Source organism: Salvelinus fontinalis, chromosome 31, assembly GCF_029448725.1.
Source record: "Salvelinus fontinalis isolate EN_2023a chromosome 31, ASM2944872v1, whole genome shotgun sequence".
Lineage (NCBI taxonomy): Eukaryota > Metazoa > Chordata > Actinopteri > Salmoniformes > Salmonidae > Salvelinus > Salvelinus fontinalis.
This window is the reverse complement of record NC_074695.1, coordinates 13883675-13907057: the sequence shown is the minus strand read 5'-3', so window position 1 is coordinate 13907057 and position 23383 is coordinate 13883675. Positions and strand designations below refer to the sequence as shown.

At 40.9% G+C, this 23383-nt stretch overlaps 1 protein-coding gene across 2 annotated transcripts; it reads right to left on the bottom strand.

The window, feature by feature from the left end:
* Nucleotides 1-12807: 12807 nt before the first annotated feature.
* On the bottom strand, nt 12808-23178 carry LOC129829596 (cytochrome P450 2K1-like). 2 transcript variants are annotated; one of them, XM_055891376.1, is made up of 8 exons: nt 22706-23177; nt 19843-20005; nt 18066-18215; nt 17812-17972; nt 17503-17682; nt 17235-17376; nt 15183-15509; nt 12808-14161 (listed from the first exon to the last, which is right to left on the bottom strand). In XM_055891376.1, exons 1-8 carry the CDS (start codon nt 22910-22912, stop codon nt 13974-13976), a joined length of 1518 nt encoding a protein of 505 aa, XP_055747351.1. In that variant the 5' UTR covers nt 22913-23177; the 3' UTR covers nt 12808-13973. The 2 variants fall into 2 exon arrangements, with proteins under 2 accessions (XP_055747351.1, XP_055747352.1); XM_055891377.1 differs by lacking the exon at nt 12808-14161 and adding an exon at nt 14221-14345 and having other exon boundaries at nt 22706-23178.
* Between the last annotated feature and the right edge of the window lie 205 nt (nt 23179-23383).

Below are 23383 nucleotides of genomic sequence, written 5' to 3'. Positions count from 1 at the left end.
TATACTATAGTCTTCAGCCAGAGGAAAAATTCAACAGGATATGCTGTATCAGGTAAGTGTTCTATAAATAATTCAACAGGATATGCTGTATAAGGTAAGTGTTCTATAAATTATTAAACAGGATATGCTGTATCAGGTAAGTGTTCTATAAATAATTCAACAGGATGCATTGTATCAGGTAAGTGTTCTATAAATAATTCAACAGGATACATTGTATCAGGTAAGTGTTCTATAAATAATTCAACAGGATATGCTGTATCAGGTAAGTGTTCTATAAATAATTCAACAGGATATGCTGTATCAGGTAAGTGTTCTATAAATAATTCAACAGGATATGCTGTATCAGGTAAGTGTTCTATAAATAATTCAACAGGATACATTGTATCAGGTAAGTGTTCTATAAATAATTCAACAGGATATGCTGTATCAGGTAAGTGTTCTATAAATAACTCAACAGGATACATTGTATCAGGTAAGTGTTCTATAAATAATTCAACAGGATACATTGTATCAGGTAAGTGTTCTATAAATAATTCAACAGGATATGCATTATCAGGTAAGTGTTCTATAAATAATTCAACAGGATACATTGTATCAGGTAAGTGTTCTATAAATAATTCAACAGGATATGCTGTATCAGGTAAGTGTACTATAAATAATTCAACAGGATATGTTGTATCAGGTAAGTGTTCTATAAATAGTTCAACAGGATACATTGTATCAGGTAAGTGTTCTATAAATAGTTCTATAAATAATTCAACAGGATATGCTGTATCAGGTAAGTGTTCTATAAATAATTCAACAGGATATGTTGTATCAGGTAAGTGTTCTATAAATAGTTCTATAAATATTTCAACAGGATATGCTGTATCAGGTAAGTGTTCTATAAATAATTCAACAGGATATGCTGTATCAAGTAAGTGTTCTATAAATAATTCAACAGGATATACTGTATCAGGTAAGTGTTCTATAAATAATTCAACAGGATACATTGTATCAGGTAAGTGTTCTATAAATAATTCAACAGGATATGCTGTATCAGGTAAGTGTTCTATAAATAATTCAACAGGATATGTTGTATCAGGTAAGTGTTCTATAAATAATTCAACAGTTTATGTTGTATCAGGTAAGTGTTCTATAAATAATTAAACAGGATACATTGTATCAGGTAAGTGTTCTATACATAATTCAACAGGATATGTTGTATCAAGTAAGTGTTCTATAAATAATTCAACAGTATATAATGTATCAGGTAAGTGTTCTATAAATAATTAAACAGGATACATTGTATCAGGTAAGTGTTCTATAAATAATTCAACAGGATATGTTGTATCAGGTAAGTGTTCTATAATTAATTCAACAGGATATGCTGTATCAGGTAAGTGTTCTATAAATAATTCAACAGGATATGTTGTATCAGGTAAGTGTTCTATAAATAATTAAACAGGATACATTGTATCAGGTAAGTGTTCTATACATAATTCAACAGGATATGCTGTATCAGGTAAGTGTTCTATAAATAATTCAACAGGATATGCTGTATCAGGTAAGTGTTCTATAAATAACTCAACAGGATATACTGTATCAGGTAAGTGTTCTATAATTAATTCAACAGGATATGCTGTATCAGGTAAGTGTTATATACATAATTCAACAGGATATGCTGTATCAGGTAAGTGTTCTATAAATAATTCAACAGGATATGCTGTATCGGGTAAGTGTACTACAGTGGAGGCTGCTGAGGAGAGGACGGCTCATAATAATGGCTGGAATGGAGTCAATGGAATGGTATCTACCACGTGGGTTCTATGTGGTTGATACCACTCCTTTGACTCCATTAAAGCCATTATTCTGAGCCGTCCTCCCTTCAGCAGCCTCCACTGTTGTACTATAAATATTGCCTTGGTGTTTGTCTTGTACAGATCTATCTATAAAAACACAGCTTTTCTGAAACATTTATTTACAGTCAACTATCTTCTTCAGGGCTGTCTCTTGGCATGTTTTGGCTCCAGTTTAGAGCGTTGATATTGGCCCAGGTCCTTGACACGGTGACAGACCCAGTGAAATAACGTCACCTCCACAGGCACTAAAATAATCCACATATTCTCAATGTGCGCCAGGCGAGCTAAACATGGACCTCCTGCCTCTTTGGCCATGGAAACAAACGTTATCAGTTGGCTGACAGCCATTTTGCACTGTTTCGCTATGGTTTTAGTCATCAATCTAGCAAGAGGGCAATATTTTGATTCCTCTCTAGGTTTCTTCCTAGATTCCTGCCTTTCTAGGGTTTTTTCCCCAACCCCCGTGTTTCTACTGTACATCTGCATTGCTTGCTGTTTGGGATTTTAGGTTGGGTTTCTGTATAAGAACTTTGTGACATCTGTTGATGTTAAAAGGGCATTATAAATACATTTGATTAAATTTGACCCCCCCCCCCCCCCTCTGAGAAAAAAAACAAATTCTACCCATATGATCTGGTACACAAGTATAATAAAACATTTACAAATATGATGATATGATTTTTTTTAAAGTTACAAATTGTAAATGAATGAGCCTAGTGATAGTCAAAATCTGTTATAATGTGAACATCGAAATCAACATTTGGGCCATTTAAACAGTGTGCATCCCTCCTATAGACAATGGAAGAAGGGCTACAGTGTGTAAAGTGCTGGGTTTTGTCATTCTGGGCATATGCAATGTGTCGGCAAATGTTTGACTTCCACACAAATGTGCTTCTTTACTTTTTTCAGGTTTAATTAAGTGGGTAGGTCGCATTCTTCATAGCAGAGCTATATCGCCTACTCGAAACAAATTCAGCAATTGCTTTGTCATGTCTGTGCCGTGAAATGGTCGAGCTGGATAAATGTTTTTCTAAGGATCACCCATTTGACGTGATGTTGCAGTGAAGTGATGTAACTGGATATAATGATGCATCCAACCACCAGAGGGAAGCAAGTACACGATTATTTGACAGAAGACGTTTACATGGTTCTAGGAAGGTCTGGATGGCTGTCTTCTGGCTTATAAAATGGTGGGAAATCACAAAAATAATTAATGTAAACATATCCAGTTGAAGTCAGAAGTTTACATACAATTAGGTTGGAGTCATTAAAACTCGTTTTTCAACCACTCCACAAATGTCTTGTTAACAAACTATAGTTTTGGCAAGTCGGTTAGGACATCTACTTTGTGCATGACACAAGTAATTTTTCCAACAATTGTTTACAGACAGATTATTTCACTTACAATTCACTGTATCACAATTCCACTGGGTCAGAAGTTACATACACTAAGTTGACTGTGCCTTTAAACAGCTTGGAAAATTCCAGAAAAGGATGTCATGGCTTTAGAAGCTTCTGATAGGCTAACTGACATCATTTGAGTCATTTGGAGGTGTACCTGTGGATGAATTTCAAGGCCTACCTTCAAACTCAGTACCTCTTTGCTTGACATCATGGGAAAATCAAAAGAAATCAGCCAAGACTTCAGAAAATAATGTGTAGACCTCCACAAGTCTGTTTCATCCTTGGGAGCAATTTCCAAACGCCTGAAGGTACCATGTTCATCTGTACAAACAATAGTACGCAAGTATAAACACCATGGGACCAAGCAGCCGTCATACTGCTCGGGAAGGTGACGTGTTCTGTCTCCTAGAGATGAACGTACTGTGGTGCGAAAAGTGCAAATCAATCCCAGAACAACAGCAAAGGACCTTGTGAAGATGCTGGAGGAAACAGGTACAAAAGTATCTATATCCACAGTAAAATTAGTCGAAATAACCTGAAAGGCTGCTCAGCAAGGAAGAAGCCACTGCTCCAAAACCACCATAAAAAAAGCCAGACTACGGTTTGCAACTGCACATGGGGACAAAGATCATACTTTTTGGAGAAATGTCCTCTCGTCTGATGAAACAAAAATAGAACTGTTTGGCCATAATGACCATTGTTATGTTTGGAGGAAAAAGGGGGAGGGGGGTTGCAAACCAAAGAACACCATCCCAACCGTGAAGCACGGGGGTGGCAGCATCATGTTGTGGGGTTGCTTTGCTGCAGGAGGGACTGGTGCACGTCACAAAATATATGGCATCATGAGGCAGGAAAATTATGTGGATATATTGAAGCAACATCTCAAGACATCAGTCAGGAAGTTAAAGCTTGGTGGCAAATGGGTCTTCCAAATGGACAATGACCCCAAGCATACTTCCAAAGTTGTGGCAAAATGGCTTAAGGACAGCAAAGTCAAGGTATTGGAGTGGCCATCACAAAGCACTGGCCTCAATCCTATAGAAAATTTGTGGGCAGACCTGAAAAAGCGTTTGCGAGCAAGGAGGCCTTACAATCCTGACTCAGTTACACCAGCTCTGTCAGGAGGAATGGGCCAAAATTCACTCAACTTATTGTGGGAAGCTTGTGGAAGGCTACCTGAAACGTTTGACCCAAGTTAAACAATTTAAAGGCAATGCTACCAAATAAGAATTCAGAGTATGTAAACTTCTGACCCACTGGGAATGTGATGAAAGAAATAAAATCTGAAATAAATAATTCTCTCTAATATTATTCTGACATTTTACATTCTTAAAATAAATTGGTGATCCTGACTGACCTAAGACAGGGATTTTTTACTTGGATTACATTAAATGTCAGGAATTGTGAAAAACTGAGTTTAAATGTATTTACTCAGGTGTATGTAAATTTCCGACTTCAACTATACATCCATGGGCAAAAACAACACTATGTTGCCTCACATTCCAGCATGATCTGATGACAAAAAACACCAGCCTGATGTTGATGTGACCACAGCAGTTGTCTTGGCGTTTGTGGGGTGGGTTGGTCTGGGTTAAGGGGTGTCTGGTGGTGAGAGTTGGGTGGGTCTGGGGTAAGGGGTGGGTTTGTCTGAGATGAGGGGTGAGTTTGTCTGGGGTGAGGGGTGGGTTTGTCTGGGATGAGGGGTTGGTTGGTCTGGGGATGAGGGATGGGTTTGTCTGGGATGAGGCATGCCAGAGGACCCTGGTCCTGGAGTGCCGTAGAGGTAGTCAACCCTGGTCGTGGAGTGCCATAGAGGTACCCTGGTCCTGGAGTGCCGTAGAGGTACCCTGGTCGTGGAGTGCCGTAGAGGTAGTCAACCCTGGTCCTGGAGTACCGTAGAGGTAGTCAACCCTGGTCCTGGAGTACCGTAGAGGTAGTCAACCCTGGTCCTGGAGTACCGTAGAGGTAGTGTCACGTCCTGACCATAGTTCTTTTGTGTTTTGCTTGTTTTAGTGTAAGTCAGGACGTGAGCTGGGTGGGCATTCTATGTTGTGTGTCTAGTTTGTCTGTTTCTGTGTTCAGCCTAATATGGTTCTCAATCAGAGGCAGCTGTCAATCGTTGTCCCTGATTGAGAATCATATATAGGTGGCTTGTTTTGTGTTGGGGATTGTGGGTGGTTGTTTTCTGTGTCAGTGTTTGTGCCACACGGGACTGTGACAGTTAGTACGTTTGTTGTTTTGTATTTTGTCTAGTTTTCTTGTTATTAAATCATGGAAACTTACCACGCTGTATATTGGTCCTCCGATCCTTCTCGCCTCTCCTCGTCCGATGAGGAGGACGACTTAGACTGCCATTACAGGTAGTCAACCCTGGTCCTGGAGTGCCGTAGAGGTAGTCAACCCTGGTCCTGGAGTACCGTAGAGGTAGTCAACCCTGGTCCTGGAGTACCGTAGAGGTAGTCAACCCTGGTCCTGGAGTACCGTAGAGGTAGTCAACCCTGGTCCTGGAGTACCGTAGAGGTAGTCAACCCTGGTCCTGGAGTACCGTAGAGGTAGTCAACCCTGGTCCTGGAGTACCATAGAGGTAGTCAGCCCTGGTCCTGGAGTGCAATAGAGGTAGTCAACCCTGGTCCTGGAGTACCGTAGAGGTAGTCAACCCTGGTCCTGGAGTACCATAGAGGTAGTCAACCCTGGTCCTGGAGTACCGTAGAGGTAGTCAACCCTGGTCCTGGAGTACCGTAGAGGTAGTCAACCCTGGTCCTGGAGTACCATAGAGGTAGTCAGCCCTGGTCCTGGAGTGCAATAGAGGTAGTCAACCCTGGTCCTGGAGTACCGTAGAGGTAGTCAACCCTGGTCCTGGAGTACCGTAGAGGTAGTCAACCCTGGTCCTGGAGTGCCGTAGAGGTAGTCAACCCTGGTCCTGGAGTACCGTAGAGGTAGTCAACCCTGGTCCTGGAGTACCGTAGAGGTAGTCAACCCTGGTCCTGGAGTACCGTAGAGGTAGTCAACCTTGGTCCTGGAGTATTGTAGGCACTTCATGTTTTTCATTTAAATCGACCTGGAAGACCAGGTGTGCTGAACTGAACTGATCAATTAGCTCAGTTGGCCAAGTGTGGTGCCTAGCTGGAACAAAATCCTGCAGTACCTGTGGAACTCGAGGAACAGTACAATTACAGTACAATTACTGTAATAAGTTCAACTCAGCTCTATGACTTCCTGACAGTTAAACTGTTTCACACAGCTGAGGTAACAAATGGAGTTCAATTCAAACTCACTCACCCATTTCTTAAATGTGACTTAACACCCTCAGAATCCATGACCATTGTTTAGTTTCCCTCAACAACATAACCCAGTCTCCCCTCAACAAAGTCCTGACTTCACTCCCAGACAGCTTGTCTGTGTAATTAAACATAATGACTCGAGTGAGTCATAAGTCATAATAATTTACCTACACCCCACCAGTCTGGGTGTAATGTGTGTGCTGTGTGTGTGTATTTGTCTATGTGTGTGGTTTGTGTGTGCTGTGTGTGTACATGAAAGAGGGAAAGAGAGACAGACAGACAGACAGACAGACAGACAGACAGACAGACAGACAGACAGACAGACAGACAGACAGACAGACAGACAGACAGACGGAAATAAAGACAGACAGACAGACAGAAATAAAGACAGACAGACAGACAGAAATAAAGACAGACAGACAGAAATAAAGACAGACAGACAGAAATAAAGACAGACAGACAGACAGAAATAAAGACAGACAGACAGAAATAAAGACAGACAGACAGAAAGACAGACATAAAGGCAGAGAGAAAGAGAAAGAAAGACAGAGATAAAGAGAAAGACAGAAAGAAAGAAAGACACAGATAAAGAGAAAGACAGACAGAAAGACAGAGTGAATGAGAAAGAAAGACAGAGATAAAGAAAGACAGAGAAAGACAGACAGAGAAAGAGAAAGACAGCAAGAGAAAGACAGAGAGAAAGAAAGACAGACAGAGAAAGAGAAAGACAGAGAGAAAGAAAGAAAGAGAGACAGGGAGAAAGACAGAAAGAAAGACAGACAGAAAGACAGAGAGAAAGAGAATGAAAGACAGAAATAGAGAGAGAAAGAAAGACAGAAAGACAGAGTGAACGAGAAAGACGGAGAGAAAGACAGAGAGAATGAATGAAAGAGAGAAAGAGAAAGACAGACAGAAAGGAGGCAGAGAGAAAGAGAAAGTTTGACAGAAAGACAGAGAGAAAGAAAGACAGAGATAAAGAGAAAGACAGACAGAAGACAGAGTGAATGAGAAAGAAAGACAGAGAGAAAGAAAGACAGAGAAAGACAGACAGAGAAAGACAGACAGACAGAGACAGACAGAGAAAGAGAAAGACAGCAAGAGAAAGACAGAGAGAAAGAAAGACAGACAGAGAAAGAAAAAGACAGAGAGAAAGAAAGAAAGACAGACAGGGAGAAAGACAGAAAGAATGAAAGACAGACAAAAAGACAGAGAGAAAGAGAATGAAAGACAGAAATAGAGAGAGAAAGCAAGACAGAAAGACAGAGTGAACGAGAAAGACGGAGAGAAAGACAGAGAGAATGAATGAAAGAGAGAAAGAGAAAGAGAAAAAAAGACAGAAATAGAGAGAGAAAGAGAAAGACAGAAAGAAAGACAGAAAGACAGACAGAAAGAAAGACAGAGAGGAAGAGAAAGACAGAGAAAGACAGAGAGGAAGAGAAAGAAAGACAGAAATAGAGAGAGAAAGAGAAAGACAGAAAGACAGACAGAAAGAAAGACAGAGTGAACAAGAAAGACTGAGAGACAGACAGAGAGAAAGAGTGAAAGAGACAGAAAGACAGAGAGAAAGAGAAAGAAAGACAGAAATAGAGAGAGAAAGAGAAAGACAGAAAGAAAGACAGACAGAAAGAAAGACAGAGTGAACAAGCAAGACGGAGAGAAAGACAGACAGAAAGACAGACAGAAAGACAGAGCGAAAGAGAAAGACAGAGAAAGACAGAGATGAAGAGAAAGAAAGACAGAGAGAAAGACAGACAGAAAGACAGAGCGAAAAAGAAAGACAGAGAGAAAGACAGAGAGGAAGAGAAAGAAAGACAGAGAGAAAGACAGAGATGATTCCCATAATGGAAATAGTCTCTGTGTTAAACCATAGTATGCCATGAGGAGGACAGCCAAAGGAAACCCAAATGAGCGACAGTTGAATGCCTTATACAGTACATACAGTACATTACAGTACGTCTTCTGCTTTTTGTGAGTAAAACTGTGCCAAATCATTAAAATGCAGTCAGAATTGTCCATTTGAAGGATCAATCATTTTGAACAATTGCCTGTTATTGTTGCATAAAGACCTCATGTCTCTTGTGTATGGTCTGTAATAAGCCCACGTCGTGGCCTAGTAAGTGTCAGCGGCAGGATGGTCTACGAGCACAACCCAGAGCTAAAGTGGCGGCACCTCTATGCCTCTGTCTGCACAATGTAGCCCTTTCCCGCTGTCGAATGACCAAAGTGACCTCATGGTTGGAATGTTATTAATATTTGTCATCATTTCATAATTATTAAAAACACATTTAAAATATTTTGAAAATCTGGGGTTTCTATGTCAAACAGTTTTGTTATATATCAGTGTTCTGTGTTGTATAAAAAGTGTAATATTGGGATGCAAACTCTAAATGTAATACATGTCAACTCTATATCTGACATGGTGCAGGTGTCTTCTTTTTTTAAACACATAACCATGTGTGTGAGGTGTATACTTTTGTTGCAAAGTTGATTTGTTTAAGACTACCAAGGAACACTCGGAGTGACCCTGTGACCCTGATATAGCCCACTGCAGTAAAAGGATATAGACAGCAAGAACTGTCATTGTCCATCTCTAGTGATCATCTAATCTGTACTTGTGTACAGCTTCGCATTGATATTTTCCTAATTAAATAAGTGTCATATATTTATTTTCTTCCTGAACCTATTTAAATGCTGTACTTGCATTCAGTTCCCGTATATTGTGTTCAATATACAGTAAGTTTATTCAGATAGTGATCTTATCTGTTCTGATGTTCACACCCAAAGGCTTTGTTCCATTGCTAATGCTCACTCAAGAATGAGATTGCTCATGAATGGTTGTTGCAAATACATAAAGGGAACATAAAGGGAATTTAAATATTTCATATATATATACAGTGGGGAGAACAAGTATTTGATACACTGCCGATTTTGCAGGTTTTCCTACTTACAAAGCATGTAGAGGTCTGTAATTTTTATCATAGGTACACTTCAACTGTGAGAGACGGATCCTACAAAAATCCAGAAAATCACATTGTATTATTTTTAAGTAATTAATTTGCATTTTATTGCATGACATACGTATTTGATCATCTACCAATCAGTAAGAATTCCGTCTCTCACAGACCTGTTAGTTTTTCCTTAACTTCTCTAGGATAGGGGGCAGCATTTTCACTTTGGATAAATAGCGTGCCCAATTTCAACTTCCTTCTACTCATCCCCAGAATATAAGATATGCATATTATTAGTAGATTTGGATAGTAAACACTCTGAAGTTTCTAAAACTGTTTGAATCATGTCTGTAAGTATAACAAAATTTATGTAGCAGGCAAAACCCTGAGGACTAACCATTCTTTTAAAAAAAAATTTAGGTCACTGTCTGTTCAATGTTTTCTTTGGGATACTGGATTTCTAATCACCCTGTTTTCAGTTCCTACCGCTTCCACTAGATGTCACCAGTCTTTGGAAATAGGTTGAGGTTATTCCTTTGTGCAATGAAGAAGTAAGGCCATCTGGAAACAGTGTAACGTCATGTGTACTGTTTGAGAGTTGCGCAAGACTAGAAAAGTAGCGTTAGTTTGTTGATCTCCTGTATTGAAAACAGATAGACCCGTCTTCAATTTGATCGATTATTAACGTTTACAAATACCTTAAGTTGTATTATAAAAGTAGTTTGAAATGTTTTGGCAAAGTTTAGAGGTAATTTTTGAGATATTTTGTAGTGACGTTGCACAAATTGGAAGCTGTTTTTTTTCTGGATCAAACGCGCCAAATAAATGGACAATTTGGATATATATGGATGGAATTAATCGAACAAAAGGACCATTTGTGATGTTTAAGGGACATATTGGAGTGCCAACAAAATAATCTCGTCATGATTTATATTTTATTTCTGCGTTTTGTGTAGTGCCTGCAGTGTTGAAATATGCTACACTCTCTTTGTTTACTGTTGTGCTATCATCAGATAATAGCGTCTTATGCTTTCGCCGCAAAGCCTTTTGAAATCTGACAAGGTGGCTGGGTTCACAACGAGTGTAGCTTTAATTTGGTATCTTACATGTGTGATTTAATGAAAGTTTGATTTTATATCATTTTTTTGAATTTGGCGCTATACATTTTCCCTGGCTATTGGCCAAGTGAGACGCTACCATCCCACATATCCCAGAGAGGTTATTAAGAAGCCCTCCTGTTCTCCACTCATTACCTGTATTAACTGCACCTGTTTGAACTCGTTACCTGTATAAAAGACACCTGTCCACACACTAAATCAAACAGACTCCAACCTCTCCACAATGGCCAAGACCAGAGAGCTGTGTAAGGACATCAGGGATAAAATTGTAGACCTGCACAAGGCTGGGATGGGCTACAGGACAATAGGCAAGCAGCTTGGTGAGAAGGCAACAACTGTTGGCGAAATTATTAGAAAATGGAAGAAGTTCAAGATGACGGTCAATCACCCTTGGTCTGGGGCTCCATGCAAGATCTCACCTCGTGGGGCATCAATGATCATGAGGAAGGTGAGGGATCAGCCCAGAACTACACAGCAGGACCTGGTCAATGACCTGAAGAGAGCTGGGACCACAGTCTCAAAGAAAACCATTAGTAACACACTACGCCGTCATGGATTAAAATCCTGCAGCGCACACAAGGTCCCCCTGCTCAAGCCAGCGCATGTCCAGGCCCATCTGAAGTTTGCCAATGACCATCTGGATGATCCAGAAGAGGAATGGGAGAAGGTCATGTGGTCTGATCAGACAAAAATAGAGCTTTTTGGTCTAAACTCCACTTGCCGTGTTTGGAGGAAGAAGAAGGAGAGTACAACCCCAAGAACACCATCCCAACCGTGAAGCATGGAGGTGGAAACAACATTCTTTGGGGATGCTTTTATGCAATGGGGACAGGACGACTGCACCATTTTGAGGCGAGGATGGATGGGGCCATGTATCGCGAGATCTTGGCCAACAACCTCCTTCCCTCAGTAAGAGCCTTGAAGATGGGTCGTGGCTGGGTCTTCCAGCATGACAACGACCCGAAACACACAGCCAGGGCAACTAAGGAGTGGGTCCTTAAGAAGCATCTCAAGGTCCTGGAGTGGCCTAGCCAGTCTCCAGACCTGAACCCAATAGAAAATCTTTGGAGGGAGCTGAAAGTCCGTATTGCCCAGCGACAGCCCCAAAACCTGAAGGATCTGGAGAAGGTCTGTATGGAGGAGTGGGCCAAAATCCCTGCTGCAGTGTGTGCAAACCTGGTCAAGAACTACAGGAAACGTATGATCTCTGTAATTGCAACAAAGGTTTCTGTACCAAATATTAAGTTCTGCTTTTCTGATGTATCAAAAACTTATGTCATGCAATAAAATGCAAATTAATTACTTAAAATCATACAATGTGATTTTCTGGATTTTTTTATTTATTTTATTTTTCCATTAAAAGTTCCCTCTGACATAGCCCTGAGGTTCATCTTCCATACCTAATACTGTCTTCTAACATAACCTCTAGATCAGGGGTGGGCAAACTTTGTGGCTCGAGGGCCACATCGGGATTTTGAAATTCAAACGGAGGGACGCATTTTTGGGTTACCAATTGTTTGTTAAAATCCATTTTTGGGGGCATCCTGAGTGGTGCAGCAGTCTAAGGCACTCCAATGCAGTGCTTGAGGCATCACTACAGACCCAGGTTCGATCCCAGGCTGTGTCTCAGCTGGCTGTGACTGGGAGACCCATAAGGCGGCCCACAATTGGCCCAGCGTCAACCGGGTTAGGAGAGGGTTTGGCAGGCAGAGATTTCCTTGTCCCATCGCGCTCTAGCGACTCCTGTGGCGGGCTGGGTGCATGCACTCTGACACGGTTGCCAGGTGTACGGTGTTTCCTCTGACACATTGGTGCAGCTGGCTTCCGGGTTAAACGAGCAGTGTGTCAAGAAACAGTGTGGCTTGGCTGGGATGTGTTTCGGAGGACGCACGGCTCTCAACCTTCGCCTCTCCTTAGTTCATACGGGAGTTGCAGCGATGGGACAAGACTGTAACTACCAATTGGATACCACAAATTTGGGGAGAACTTTGCCCCCTCTGCTCAAGAATGACGTGCAAACCTATTCTGTCTTCCCTTTGAAGAACCCTTTTTGGTTCCAGGTAGAACCCCCATTTTGGGTTCCATGTAAAACTCTTTCCACAAGGGATCTACCTGAAATTGGAAAGGGTTCTCCTATGGGGACAGCCGAAGAACCCTTTTGGCACCCTTTTTTCTAAGGGTGCATAACATTTGAAATAAAGAAGATTTTCATGTATTTATTTATTTGATATTTGAATTGCATTTATTTTCCTCCAACTAAATATACAACATCAGCAATGGATTTAACTGGTTAACATATATCTCAGGTGAGAATGATGAGTTTGGGATGGCTCATAGTGATGACCGGAATGGGACAACTGGAACGACACCAAACACCTGGTTTCCCATGTTTGGATGTGATTGACACTGTTTCACCCACCCCACCCCGTCCCTGATTGAAGTGACAAGTGACATTACTGATACATAAACAATCATCTGCATATACATCTGCATAGCTATCTATTTTCATATCTTTAGAAAAGCTTTCAAAAAGTGCCAATGTGTCTACCTTTCCTTAACTAGCACTTAGTATTTGTCATTCAATAAATTAATGACAGCACTAAAAAGTTGAAGAATATTAAACATTTGCATAATTTCCCCCTGATTGGTATTTTTTGTTGTTGAAATGTCTGAGTTTCTTTGGTCAGAAGGACCTGTGGAAAAAAACGGAGCTATAGGTCATACAGTTGTCCTGTAAAAAAGTGCTAAGTATTGACTGTACAACTACCAGTAGAGACGGCACTAGTTTAGAGTTTACACTTTTTATACATTTAGATGACAATTTTAGGCCATATTTTGGGGACTTTCAGATGACAAATGTGACCTTTCTTAGGACTGTATTCTTGCATTTTTGAATTACAAACCAAGAATATTTTCCTGGGAGTGGTGGGTAAGGATATGACCTCTATGGACCTCAGTGGGGATAAGGGCACTTGCAGTCTAGGAATAGGATCCTAAAGTCCAAGTTTGGTCTCTCAATCATAACGTACACTTCCTGCGGACATTGACATTTTACTGAGGACCCCACCTAGGGTATCCCTAAAAGGTTGTTTGAGTGTATGTCTCTAGATCAACATTGATGGTTTTAAACGATTGCCCCCCAGACATGATAAAGGTGTCAGCATCTAGGACTGCAGAACTCCTCTGAATGGTTTACAAAAGCTGCTTCAGTTCATTTAGGTCCAATCAACTTTAAACCTCAGATCCCTGTAGCCAGGTATATATTCATGTCATTCATGTCCATGGGCAGTGACATAATAGTTTTCCAGCATATTCCTGCAGTGTGTTTTGTCTAAAGTTGAGAGTTTAGTGTGTAATATACATTGGACCCAGACTTTCATCTCAGACCCTGCTCACAGCACACAACTGGTGAGATGAAGGAGTGAGGGTGAACCCCAGGGATGGTGTGAGGTCCAGATCCTCCTCTGTTACACCGGGAGGAGGAGAGAATCTAAAGCGCTGCAGGAGGGAGGTGAAGAAAAGGAAGAGCTCCATCCTGGCCAGACTCTCTCCTAGACACGCCCTACGACCTGGAAGAGGAAGATGAGGAAGACAGCATGAGGACAACAGAAACGGAAGAGCTCCATCCTGGCCAGACTCTCTCCTAGACACACCCTACGACCTGGAAGAGGAAGATGAGGAAGACAGCATGAGGACAATAGAAAAGGAAGAGCTCCATCCTGGCCAGACTCTCTCCTAGACACACCCTACGACCTGGAAGAGGAAGATGAGGAAGACAGCATGAGGACAATAGAAAAGGAAGAGCTCCATCCTGGCCAGACTTTCTCCTAGACACGCGCTACGACCTGGAAGAGGAAGATGAGGAAGACAGCATGAGGACAATAGATGTGTAAACATAGGTTCCTATAATTGACAAATATCAATATTCCCACTGGGCACAGACGTCAATTCAATGTCTATTCCACATTGCTTCAACGTCATTTCCATCCCCTCAACTCTCTTTGAGCCAAAGCAATGAGGATATCAGATTTAGTTAATTGAGCACCATAGAAGGACATCAGATTTAGTTAATTCAGCACCATAGAAGGATATCAGAATTAGTCAATTGACAACTATAGAAGGATATCAGATGTAGTTAATTGAGCACCATAGAAGGATATAAGATTAGTCGATTGACCATCATAGAAGGATATCAAAATTAGTTAATTGGCCACCATAGAAGGATATCAGATGTAGTTAATTGAGCACCATAGAAGGATATAAGAAGTAGTCGATTGACCATCATAGAAGGATATCAAAATGAGTTAATTGACCACCATAGAATGATATCAGATTTAGTTAATTGACCACCATAGAATGATATCAGATTTAGTTAATTGACCACCATAGAAGGATATCAGAATTAGTTAATTGACCATCATGGAAGGATATCAAAATGAGTTAATTGACCATCATGGAAGGATATCAAATTAGTTAATTGACCACCATAGAAGGACATCAGATTTAGTTAATTGAGCACCATAGAAGGACATCAGATTTAGTTAATTATTGAATGATAGTGTTAACAAGGAAACACACAGTGGGACTCACCTGCAGAGAAGGGCATGAAGGCATCTTTCTTAACGAATCGACCTTCCTCATCCAGAAAGTGGGCGGGGTAAAAGGTGTGAGGGCTCTTCCATTCGCTCTCATCTCGCAGGACAGACGTCAGCAGAGGTAACACAGTAGTCCCCTTTTTGATGAAGTATCCCTGGAAGGTGACGTCTTGGCTGGTGGTGTGAGGGATGGCCATGGGTGCAATGTTGGCCAGTCGCTGGGTCTCATGGATCACTGCATCAGTGTAGGGCAGGTTCTTCCTGTCCTCTACCAAAGCCTGACGACTTCCTATGACTCTACTTATCTCCTCTTGGACCCGGTCTGGGAAAAAAGGAAGAGGGAGGGATAAAGTTACTGTAAAATCTGAATGATCTTCAGCCTGTATCTGTTAATTAACTTGGATTCAATTCAAAGACCTGTGGTTCAGGTGGGAAATGTGCCAATGTTTACAGCGAGTAAAACCGTAATTGTCTTACATAACTGCAATCATACACTGTCTGTACAAAGGTCCTTCAAATCAGAATCACCTTTATTTGCCAAGTACATTTACAGATACTCTGAATTTTTTATGATACTGCTAGTGACAGACAACATTTAGAGACAGAATACAGATAGAGGAGTTTGCACACATTATATAAGTGAGCTATAAAAATAAAAAACAGAAATACTTTAATTACATAAGTAATCAGACCCTTTACTATGAGACTCGCAATTGAGCTCAGGTGCATCCTGTTTTCATCCTTGAGATGTTTCTACAACTTGATTGGAGTCCACCTGTGGTAAATTCAATTAATTGGACATGATTTCGAAAGGCACACGCCTGTGTATATAAGGTCCCACAGTTGACAGTGCATGTTGGCGTAAAAACCAAGCCATGAGGTTGAAGGAATTGTCCATAGAGACAGGATTGTGTCGAAGCACAGATCTTGGGAAGGGTACAAAAAATGGCTGCAGCATTGAAGGTCCCCAAGAACACAGTGGCCTCCATCATTCTTAAATGGAAGAAGTTTGGAACCACCAAGATTCTTCCCAGAGCAGGCCGCCTGGCCAAACTGAGCAATCGGGGGAGCAGGGCCTTGTTCAGGGAGGTGACCAAGAACTGATGGTCACTCTGACAGAGCTCCAGAGTACCTCTGTGGAGATGGGAGAACGTTCCAGAAGGACAACCATCTCTGCAACACTCCACCAATTCAGCCTTTATGGTAGAGTGGCCAGACGGAAGCCACTCCTCATTAAAAGGCACATGACAGCCTTCTTGGAGTTTGCCAAAAAGCACCTAAAGGACTCTCAGACCATGAGAAACAAGATTCTCTGTTCTGATGAAACCAAGATTGAACCCAGGCACCTCTCATCACCTGGCCAATACCATCCCTACAGTGAAGCATGGTGGTGGCAGCACCATGATGTGGGGATGTTTTTGAGCGGCAGGGAAATTAGTCAGGATCGAGGAAAAGATGAATGGAGCAAAGTACAGAGAGATCCTTGATGAAAACCTGCTCCAGAGTGCTCAGGACCTCAGACTGGGGGCGAAGGTTCACCTTCCAACAGGACAACGGCCCTAAGCACACAGCCAAGACAATGCAGATGTGGCTTCGTGACAAGTCTCTGAAATTCCTTGATTGGCCCAGCCAGAGCCCGCACTTGAGCCCGAAAGAACATCTCTGGAGAAACCTGAAAATAGCTGTGCACCGACGCTCCCCATCCAACCTGACAGAGCTTGAGAGGATCTGCAGAGAGGAATGGGAGAAACTCCCCAAATACATGTGTGCCAAGCTTGTAGCGTCATACCCAAGCAGACTCAAGGCTGTATCCGCTGCCAAAGGTGCTTCAACAAAGTACAGAGCATTGTCTGTGATATTTCAGTTTTTTGCCCTTGTGGTTATGGGCTATTGTGTGTAGATTGATGAGAAATAAAAACAATTGAATCAATTTTATAATAAGGCTGTAACGTAACAAAATGTGGAAAAAGTGAAGTGGTCTAAATACTTTCCAAATGCACTGTATGAGGCGTGTTTGTCAGGTGAGTGTGTGAGTATCAACCCTTACCCTGTATATCGGGGTATTTGGCCATGAGCAGCAGACCCCAGCGCAGGGTTGTCCCGGTGGTGTCGGTACCAGCAGCAAACAGGTTGGCCACAGTCTGTATGAGATTCTCAATGTGGTAATGAGAGTTCATGTTGCCTGATTCCTTTTAATACATAAACAAACATGTTTCAGTAAACAAGAGCAGTTATTTCTAAATCATCTCCCCCTGGAGACCCTAGTTATTCACTCCAAGAAATGACATGCCTATAACTGTAATAACTCTTTATACCTCCAGGGTCTGCTTTCGGACAAGGAACGAGTCCACGAAGCCTCTACACATCTGCGGGTTGAGAGTCTCCTTCAGCCCCCTCACCAGCTCCTTCATCTCATCCTTGTTGTCGGCAATATTTTTCATGATAAGTGTCTTGTTCTTCAGCAATGGGCCCAACCATGGGAACATGTTGTACAACTTTAAATAAAAAGCAAAGCAAAAATTACCTTCTATTTTGTCTGTATATATTATACTTGGACTAATTGAATCTAGTGTGACCAGTCTGTCATTGTTCTCAAAGTAAACATGATAAGCACGGTATCATACCTGTATTGAAACAGATCCTCCGAGTCGGATGGACTCATTTGCTTGATCCACCGAGCGTCGGAACCGTGGATCAGAGTAGTCAAACCTGCTGCCGTACACAATGCTGCAGATGATGTTGGAGACAGCGTAATTCATTGCCTGGGTCGTGTCAAATGCTTTACCTGTGACAAAGAGCAAAAAACAGAACCGAAATGAGAAAAACTGAGAAAAGATGAAGACTTATTTTGATTGTGTTATTGATATAAGAACTTTACCATTGTGTTCTTCAAACACTTCAATCAAGTAGCGAACTTCCTCAATGATCTTCTCCTCGCTCGCTTTCTTGCCCATGCCAAAGTCCCTAAGGTTTGTCAGGGCAAAGCGTCTCATTTCTTTCCATGAATCTCCATTGGCAAATACAATACCTATTAAAAAGTACAGTAGAACAATATTGTTCTGATGTAGTAGTTGAGTGACATTCTTAAAGGAATACAAATCAATTTTAAGAAGCACAGATTAATGGAAGTAGGAGGTTTCAAACAAAATGTGTTTTTTTCTTCATATTTTTATTAAGTCAGGAGAGAATAAAATATTTGTAAGATATTTGGGGTTGTTAGAGTCGGTTGAACACAGAAGAGCATCATGTACAGTACCAGTCATAAGTTTGGACACACCTACTCATTCAAGGGTCTTTCTTTATTTGTACTATTTTCTACATTGTAGAATAATAGTGAAGACATCAAAACTGTGAAATAATACATATGGAATCATGAGGATCCAAAAAAGCGTTAAACAAATCAAAATACATTTTATATTTGAGATTCTTCAAAGTAGCCACCCTTTGCCTTGCTGACAGCTTTGCACACTCTTGGCCTTCTCTCAACCCGCTTCATGAGGTAATCACCTGGAATGCAATTCAATTAACAAGTGTGCCTTGTTAAAAGTTAATTTGTGGAATTTCTTTCCTTCTTAATGAGTTTGAGCCAATCAGTTGTGTTGTGATAAGGTATGGGTGGTATACAGAAGATAGCCCTATTTGGTAAAATACCAAGTCCATATTATGGCAGGAACAGCTCAAATAAGCAAGGAAAAACGACAGTCCATCATTACTGTAAGACATGGCAAGTCAATACGAAAAATGTCTTTAAGTGCAGTCGCAAAAACCATCAAGTGTTATGATGAAACTGGCTCTCATAAGGACTGCCACAGGAAAGGAAGACCTAGAGTTACCTCTGCTGCAGAGGTACCAGCCTCAGAAATTGCAGACCAAATAAATGCTTCACAGAGTTTATGTAACAGACACATCTCAACATCAACTGTTCAGAGGAGACTGCCTAAATCAGCCCTTCATGGTCGAATTGCTGCAAAGAAACAACTACTAAAGCACACCAATAAGAAGAAGAAACTTGCTTGGGCCAAGAAACATGAGCAATGGACATTAGACCAGTAGAAATTGTATCTTTGGTCTGATGAGTCCAAATTTGAGATGTTTGGTTCCAACCTCCGTGTCTTTGTGAGACGCAGAGTAGGTGAATGGATGATTTTACGCATGTGTGGTTCCCACCGTGAAGCATGGAGGAGGAGGTGTGATGGTGCTTTGCTGGCGACACTGTCAGTGATTTATTTAGAATTCTAGGCACACTTAACCAGCATGGCTACCACAGCATTCTGCAGCAATACGCCATCCCATCTGGTTAAAGCTTAGTGGGACTATCATTTGTTTTTCAACAGGACAATGAGAAAACACACTTCCAGGCTGTGTAAGGGCTATTTGACCAAGAAGGAGAGTGATGGAGTGCCGCATCAGATGGCCTCCACAATCACCTGACCTCAACTCAATTGAGATGGTTTGGGATGAGTTGGACCGAAGAGTGAAGGAAAAGCAGCCAACAAGTGCTCAGCAAATGTGGGAACTTCTTCAAGACTGTTGGAAAAGCATTCACGGTGAAGCTGGTTGAGAGAATGCAAAGAGTTTGCAAAGCTGTCATCAAGGAAAAGGGTGGCTACTTTGAAGAATCTCTTATATATAATATTTAAGTTATCTGACATTACCGTGTCCTTTGTTTAATTCACCAAACAAATGATTGATGCCCCTGTCCCCAAACTCCTCTGCATGGTTGACCAGTGCTTGCTTGACTGTCTTGTATCCTGCGAGAACGACCACTTTTTGGGGTCCAATGTGAACTGTGAACACCGAGCCATATTTCTTGGACAGCTGTAGAACATAAAATAAGCCAAAAGACCAGGTTAAGACAGATAAGATCCTTTCCATTCAAATGAAAATGCCTCGTAAAATGTGAGCCTAGGAACTGCTGAGGTCAGTGTTTGACAAACAAGTTTAATGTGTTACCTTCCATAAATGAATGACTGATCATGTAAATACCCAGCTAGCGCATAATGTTCTGAGAACCATAGAGCTTGGTGAGAGCGTGGTTATCATATGGTTATTTTTTTAAACAACCTTCCACATATTTCTGGCAATGGTGCTGTATAGTTGCTTGGCTTTGGAACACGCTAAGCCCATTTAAGAAATGAATTACATGTTGGTAGTGTTCTAGGAATGTTCTCAAACTGGTTTAACATTGGGAATGTTCTCAAATAGTTTAGAGAACATTAAGGAATAACATTCTTCGTGGGAATTTCAGTACTTCAGCATAACATTTCCCACAGATATCTTCATGGTTCTATTTAAAATCATGTTCTTAGAGCGTTAAGAAACAACATTCTTCTGTGGGAATTTCAGTACTTCATCATAATGATTCGTACAGGTTTCCTCGTGGTTTTAGTTAAAGTCATGTCCTCAAAATGCTCTAAGAACGTTTAGAAAACTTCCCATAAAAACCACAAGAAAACTTTAATAACATTCAGAGAAAATTCTAAGAAAGTTTTTTTTAAAACATTCTCAGCATCAACAAAAGTCTCTCTATCCTCTATCTTGTTAAGTGTGTTTGGGTGTGATGGCTGCACCCACTAATTGGCCACACCTGATCTTAATGAGTGCTCGTTTCCTTTGAAATGGGGTTTGTTTAAATATGCTACAATTAACAGATTTGTATGATTTTAAAAAACATGGCATGCTATTGACCCTGGTGATGCTGTGGACTAATTCCATTAAAAGAGAACAGAGGGTTAAAGGTTTGAATCTCACTAATGCTGTCATAATAAAAAATAAACGTGTTTCATTATTAATGCCTTATGAAATGAAATGCCATGTGTCCTGTCTGTGCTCACAAAGTTCAAAAAAGCAAACACAAAATAAGCAAGCAGTGTTATTAAAAGTCTTATTGAAACATTCAGCGAAATTTATACGGAAGTTATTAAAAAACCCAAAATGTCCACTTCTCTTCTCAGAACATTTAACCCTGTGTTGTCTTAAGGGTAAAAAATGACCCGCCACTATGTTTAACAACAGAGAACTCTCTGAATGATATTTCATTCAACTTTAAATGTGATTACTTTTCCTAAAGTGACCCCAACATTAGACAAATTGAAACATTGCCTTTGTTAATATTTCCATGAAAGCTGTATACCATCAGGGTACAAAGATTGTCTTAGGGTAATTACTGACCCGGCAGTTATAAAATAATTTACACACCACAAAAACCACAAAGACACACACAATGAGAAATGTAGATTATGTGCTACTGATTGAACTCAGCCAGCAGCTCCTGAAGAGGAAGATCACCATGGTTGGCACAGTTAGAAAGAACAAGCCTGAGCTCCCCCCTGCACTCCTCGCAACAAGGGGTAAAGAGGCCTTCTCATCAAAGTTTGCCTTCACCCCCACCACCACTCTAGTTTCTTACCTCCCAAAGAGGAACAAGAATGTGGAAATAAGAATTAGTTCTTAACTAACTTGCTTAGTTATATAAAGGTAAAATAAAAATTAAAAATCATCCTGGACTACAACCAAAACAAAGTTGTGGACAAACTGGACAAGGTGATTGAAACTTACAGCTGCAGGAGGATGACTGCCCGCTGGCCCCTGGTCATCTTCCATAACATCATTGATGTGTTCTCATACAATGCCTTAGTGATATGGAACAAGATCAACCCTACCTGGATGCCTGATAAGCAAAACAAGAGGTGGGTGTTCCTGGAGCAGTTATAGTTGATTGATTTACGTTCCTCATGTTTTTGTTTTGTATCTATTATATTATTTTATTATTTATTACTGTTGTTTATACACCTTGTGGGTGGGGGCAATGGTTCAACAAATGGGAGAAGACTAGTACTTTGTAGTTGAGTTCCTCATTGTACAGAATATAAGAATATATCACTATGTTTCCAAAAAGGTTCAAGACTGTTATTGTTTCCATTCAATAAAATGCTTTCAAAACTACTTTCTGCACATTTCTGCTACTTTCTTAGACTTTACAAGTGCTATTTCTTGCAAAACAAAATATGTTTACACATATGCAGTACCTTTAGCAATAATAATAATAATAAAGCTCTACTTTAGTAAAGAAAACAATGATGACAGGTGTGTTGTAATAAACACGAGTGGTGTCCACTGGTCTGTCTTTCTGCATTGTGAAGAGGAAGAACCCAGATATTCACAAAGTTTATGACGAATGACAGCTTGTTTCTTCATGCAAAATAGATTTGGGGTTTAAAATTCAATTGAGCTGCTTTATTTTAGGGGTTTAGTGAAGGCGGGTCCTTTTTTACCCACCTTCACTAAAGGGGAGTTTACAGAATGTTAAGACTACACAAGGGTTAAACAAACATTATTTTTACCGTTCAGGAAACGTATGGCTTCATTCCCACAAATAACATGAAACAAAAAACATACTTTCCCACAACTTCAATAAACCAAATGTGCTAGCTGGGTACTTTGAGTCAATATCTTGAAAGGAGGTACTTGAAATTGAATAGTTCAAGCAAGCAAGCTTTTGACTTATTAATATCTCACCTCAAAGAGAGTCTGGTAAGGCCTATTGAGATCCAGCTGGAGCAAGTTACCAAGCAGGGGCAGCGGCCTGGGTCCTGGAGGCTCCTTCCCATGTTCCTCAGAGCTGGAACCAGAGGAGAGGAGGTAGAGGACGAGCAGAAACAGCACAGCCCCCAGCAGTGTCGCCGTGCTGGGAGCCTGGAGAAGAAGACCTTCCATAAGAGACATCCTCGATCGGATCTCTTACACCTTACCCTGGGCTAAAAAGAGAGACCGCTTGTGCTCATACACAACAGTCACTCAACAGAGCTGCCTGCCTATGGAGCTCATCTTATGTAGAGGACGGACCACCTTGGGGGAGGAGCTAGGCATCTTGAGAAACAGAAGAATAGTACTGCCAAGCCTGCACAACACATTCCCTGCAGATCATTGACTAAATTATAGCATGGTCTGATCATAATTTAATTAAGGTCACTATGCCTGTCCTCATCCTGAGAGATGTTCTTCTTTATTACACCCTCGTTAAAACACTGAAGAGAACTGCAGACAAGGAGATAAAGAATGAGGAACAACCTGTTGGGGGGATTAGGCAATAGCTCTGTGTGTTGGCTTCGTCTGTCACAAGGTGCCTCCTACATCACCCTATGTGAATGCCAATGAGTATAGAGAGCTCTGAGTCAAACTACACAAAGTAGAGGC

Bases quoted from the DNA above. Each gene is read 5' to 3' on its own strand.
- LOC129829596 (XM_055891376.1), bottom strand. From the start codon at position 22,912: ATGTCTCTTATGGAAGGTCTTCTTCTCCAGGCTCCCAGCACGGCGACA. The intron at 20,006-22,705 runs GTGAGATATTAA...TATGTTCTACAG, and splicing joins CTTACCAGACTCTCTTTGAG to CTGTCCAAGAAATATGGCTC. The intron at 17,973-18,065 runs GTAAAGTTCTTA...TCTTTGTCACAG, and splicing joins AGTGTTTGAAGAACACAATG to GTAAAGCATTTGACACGACC.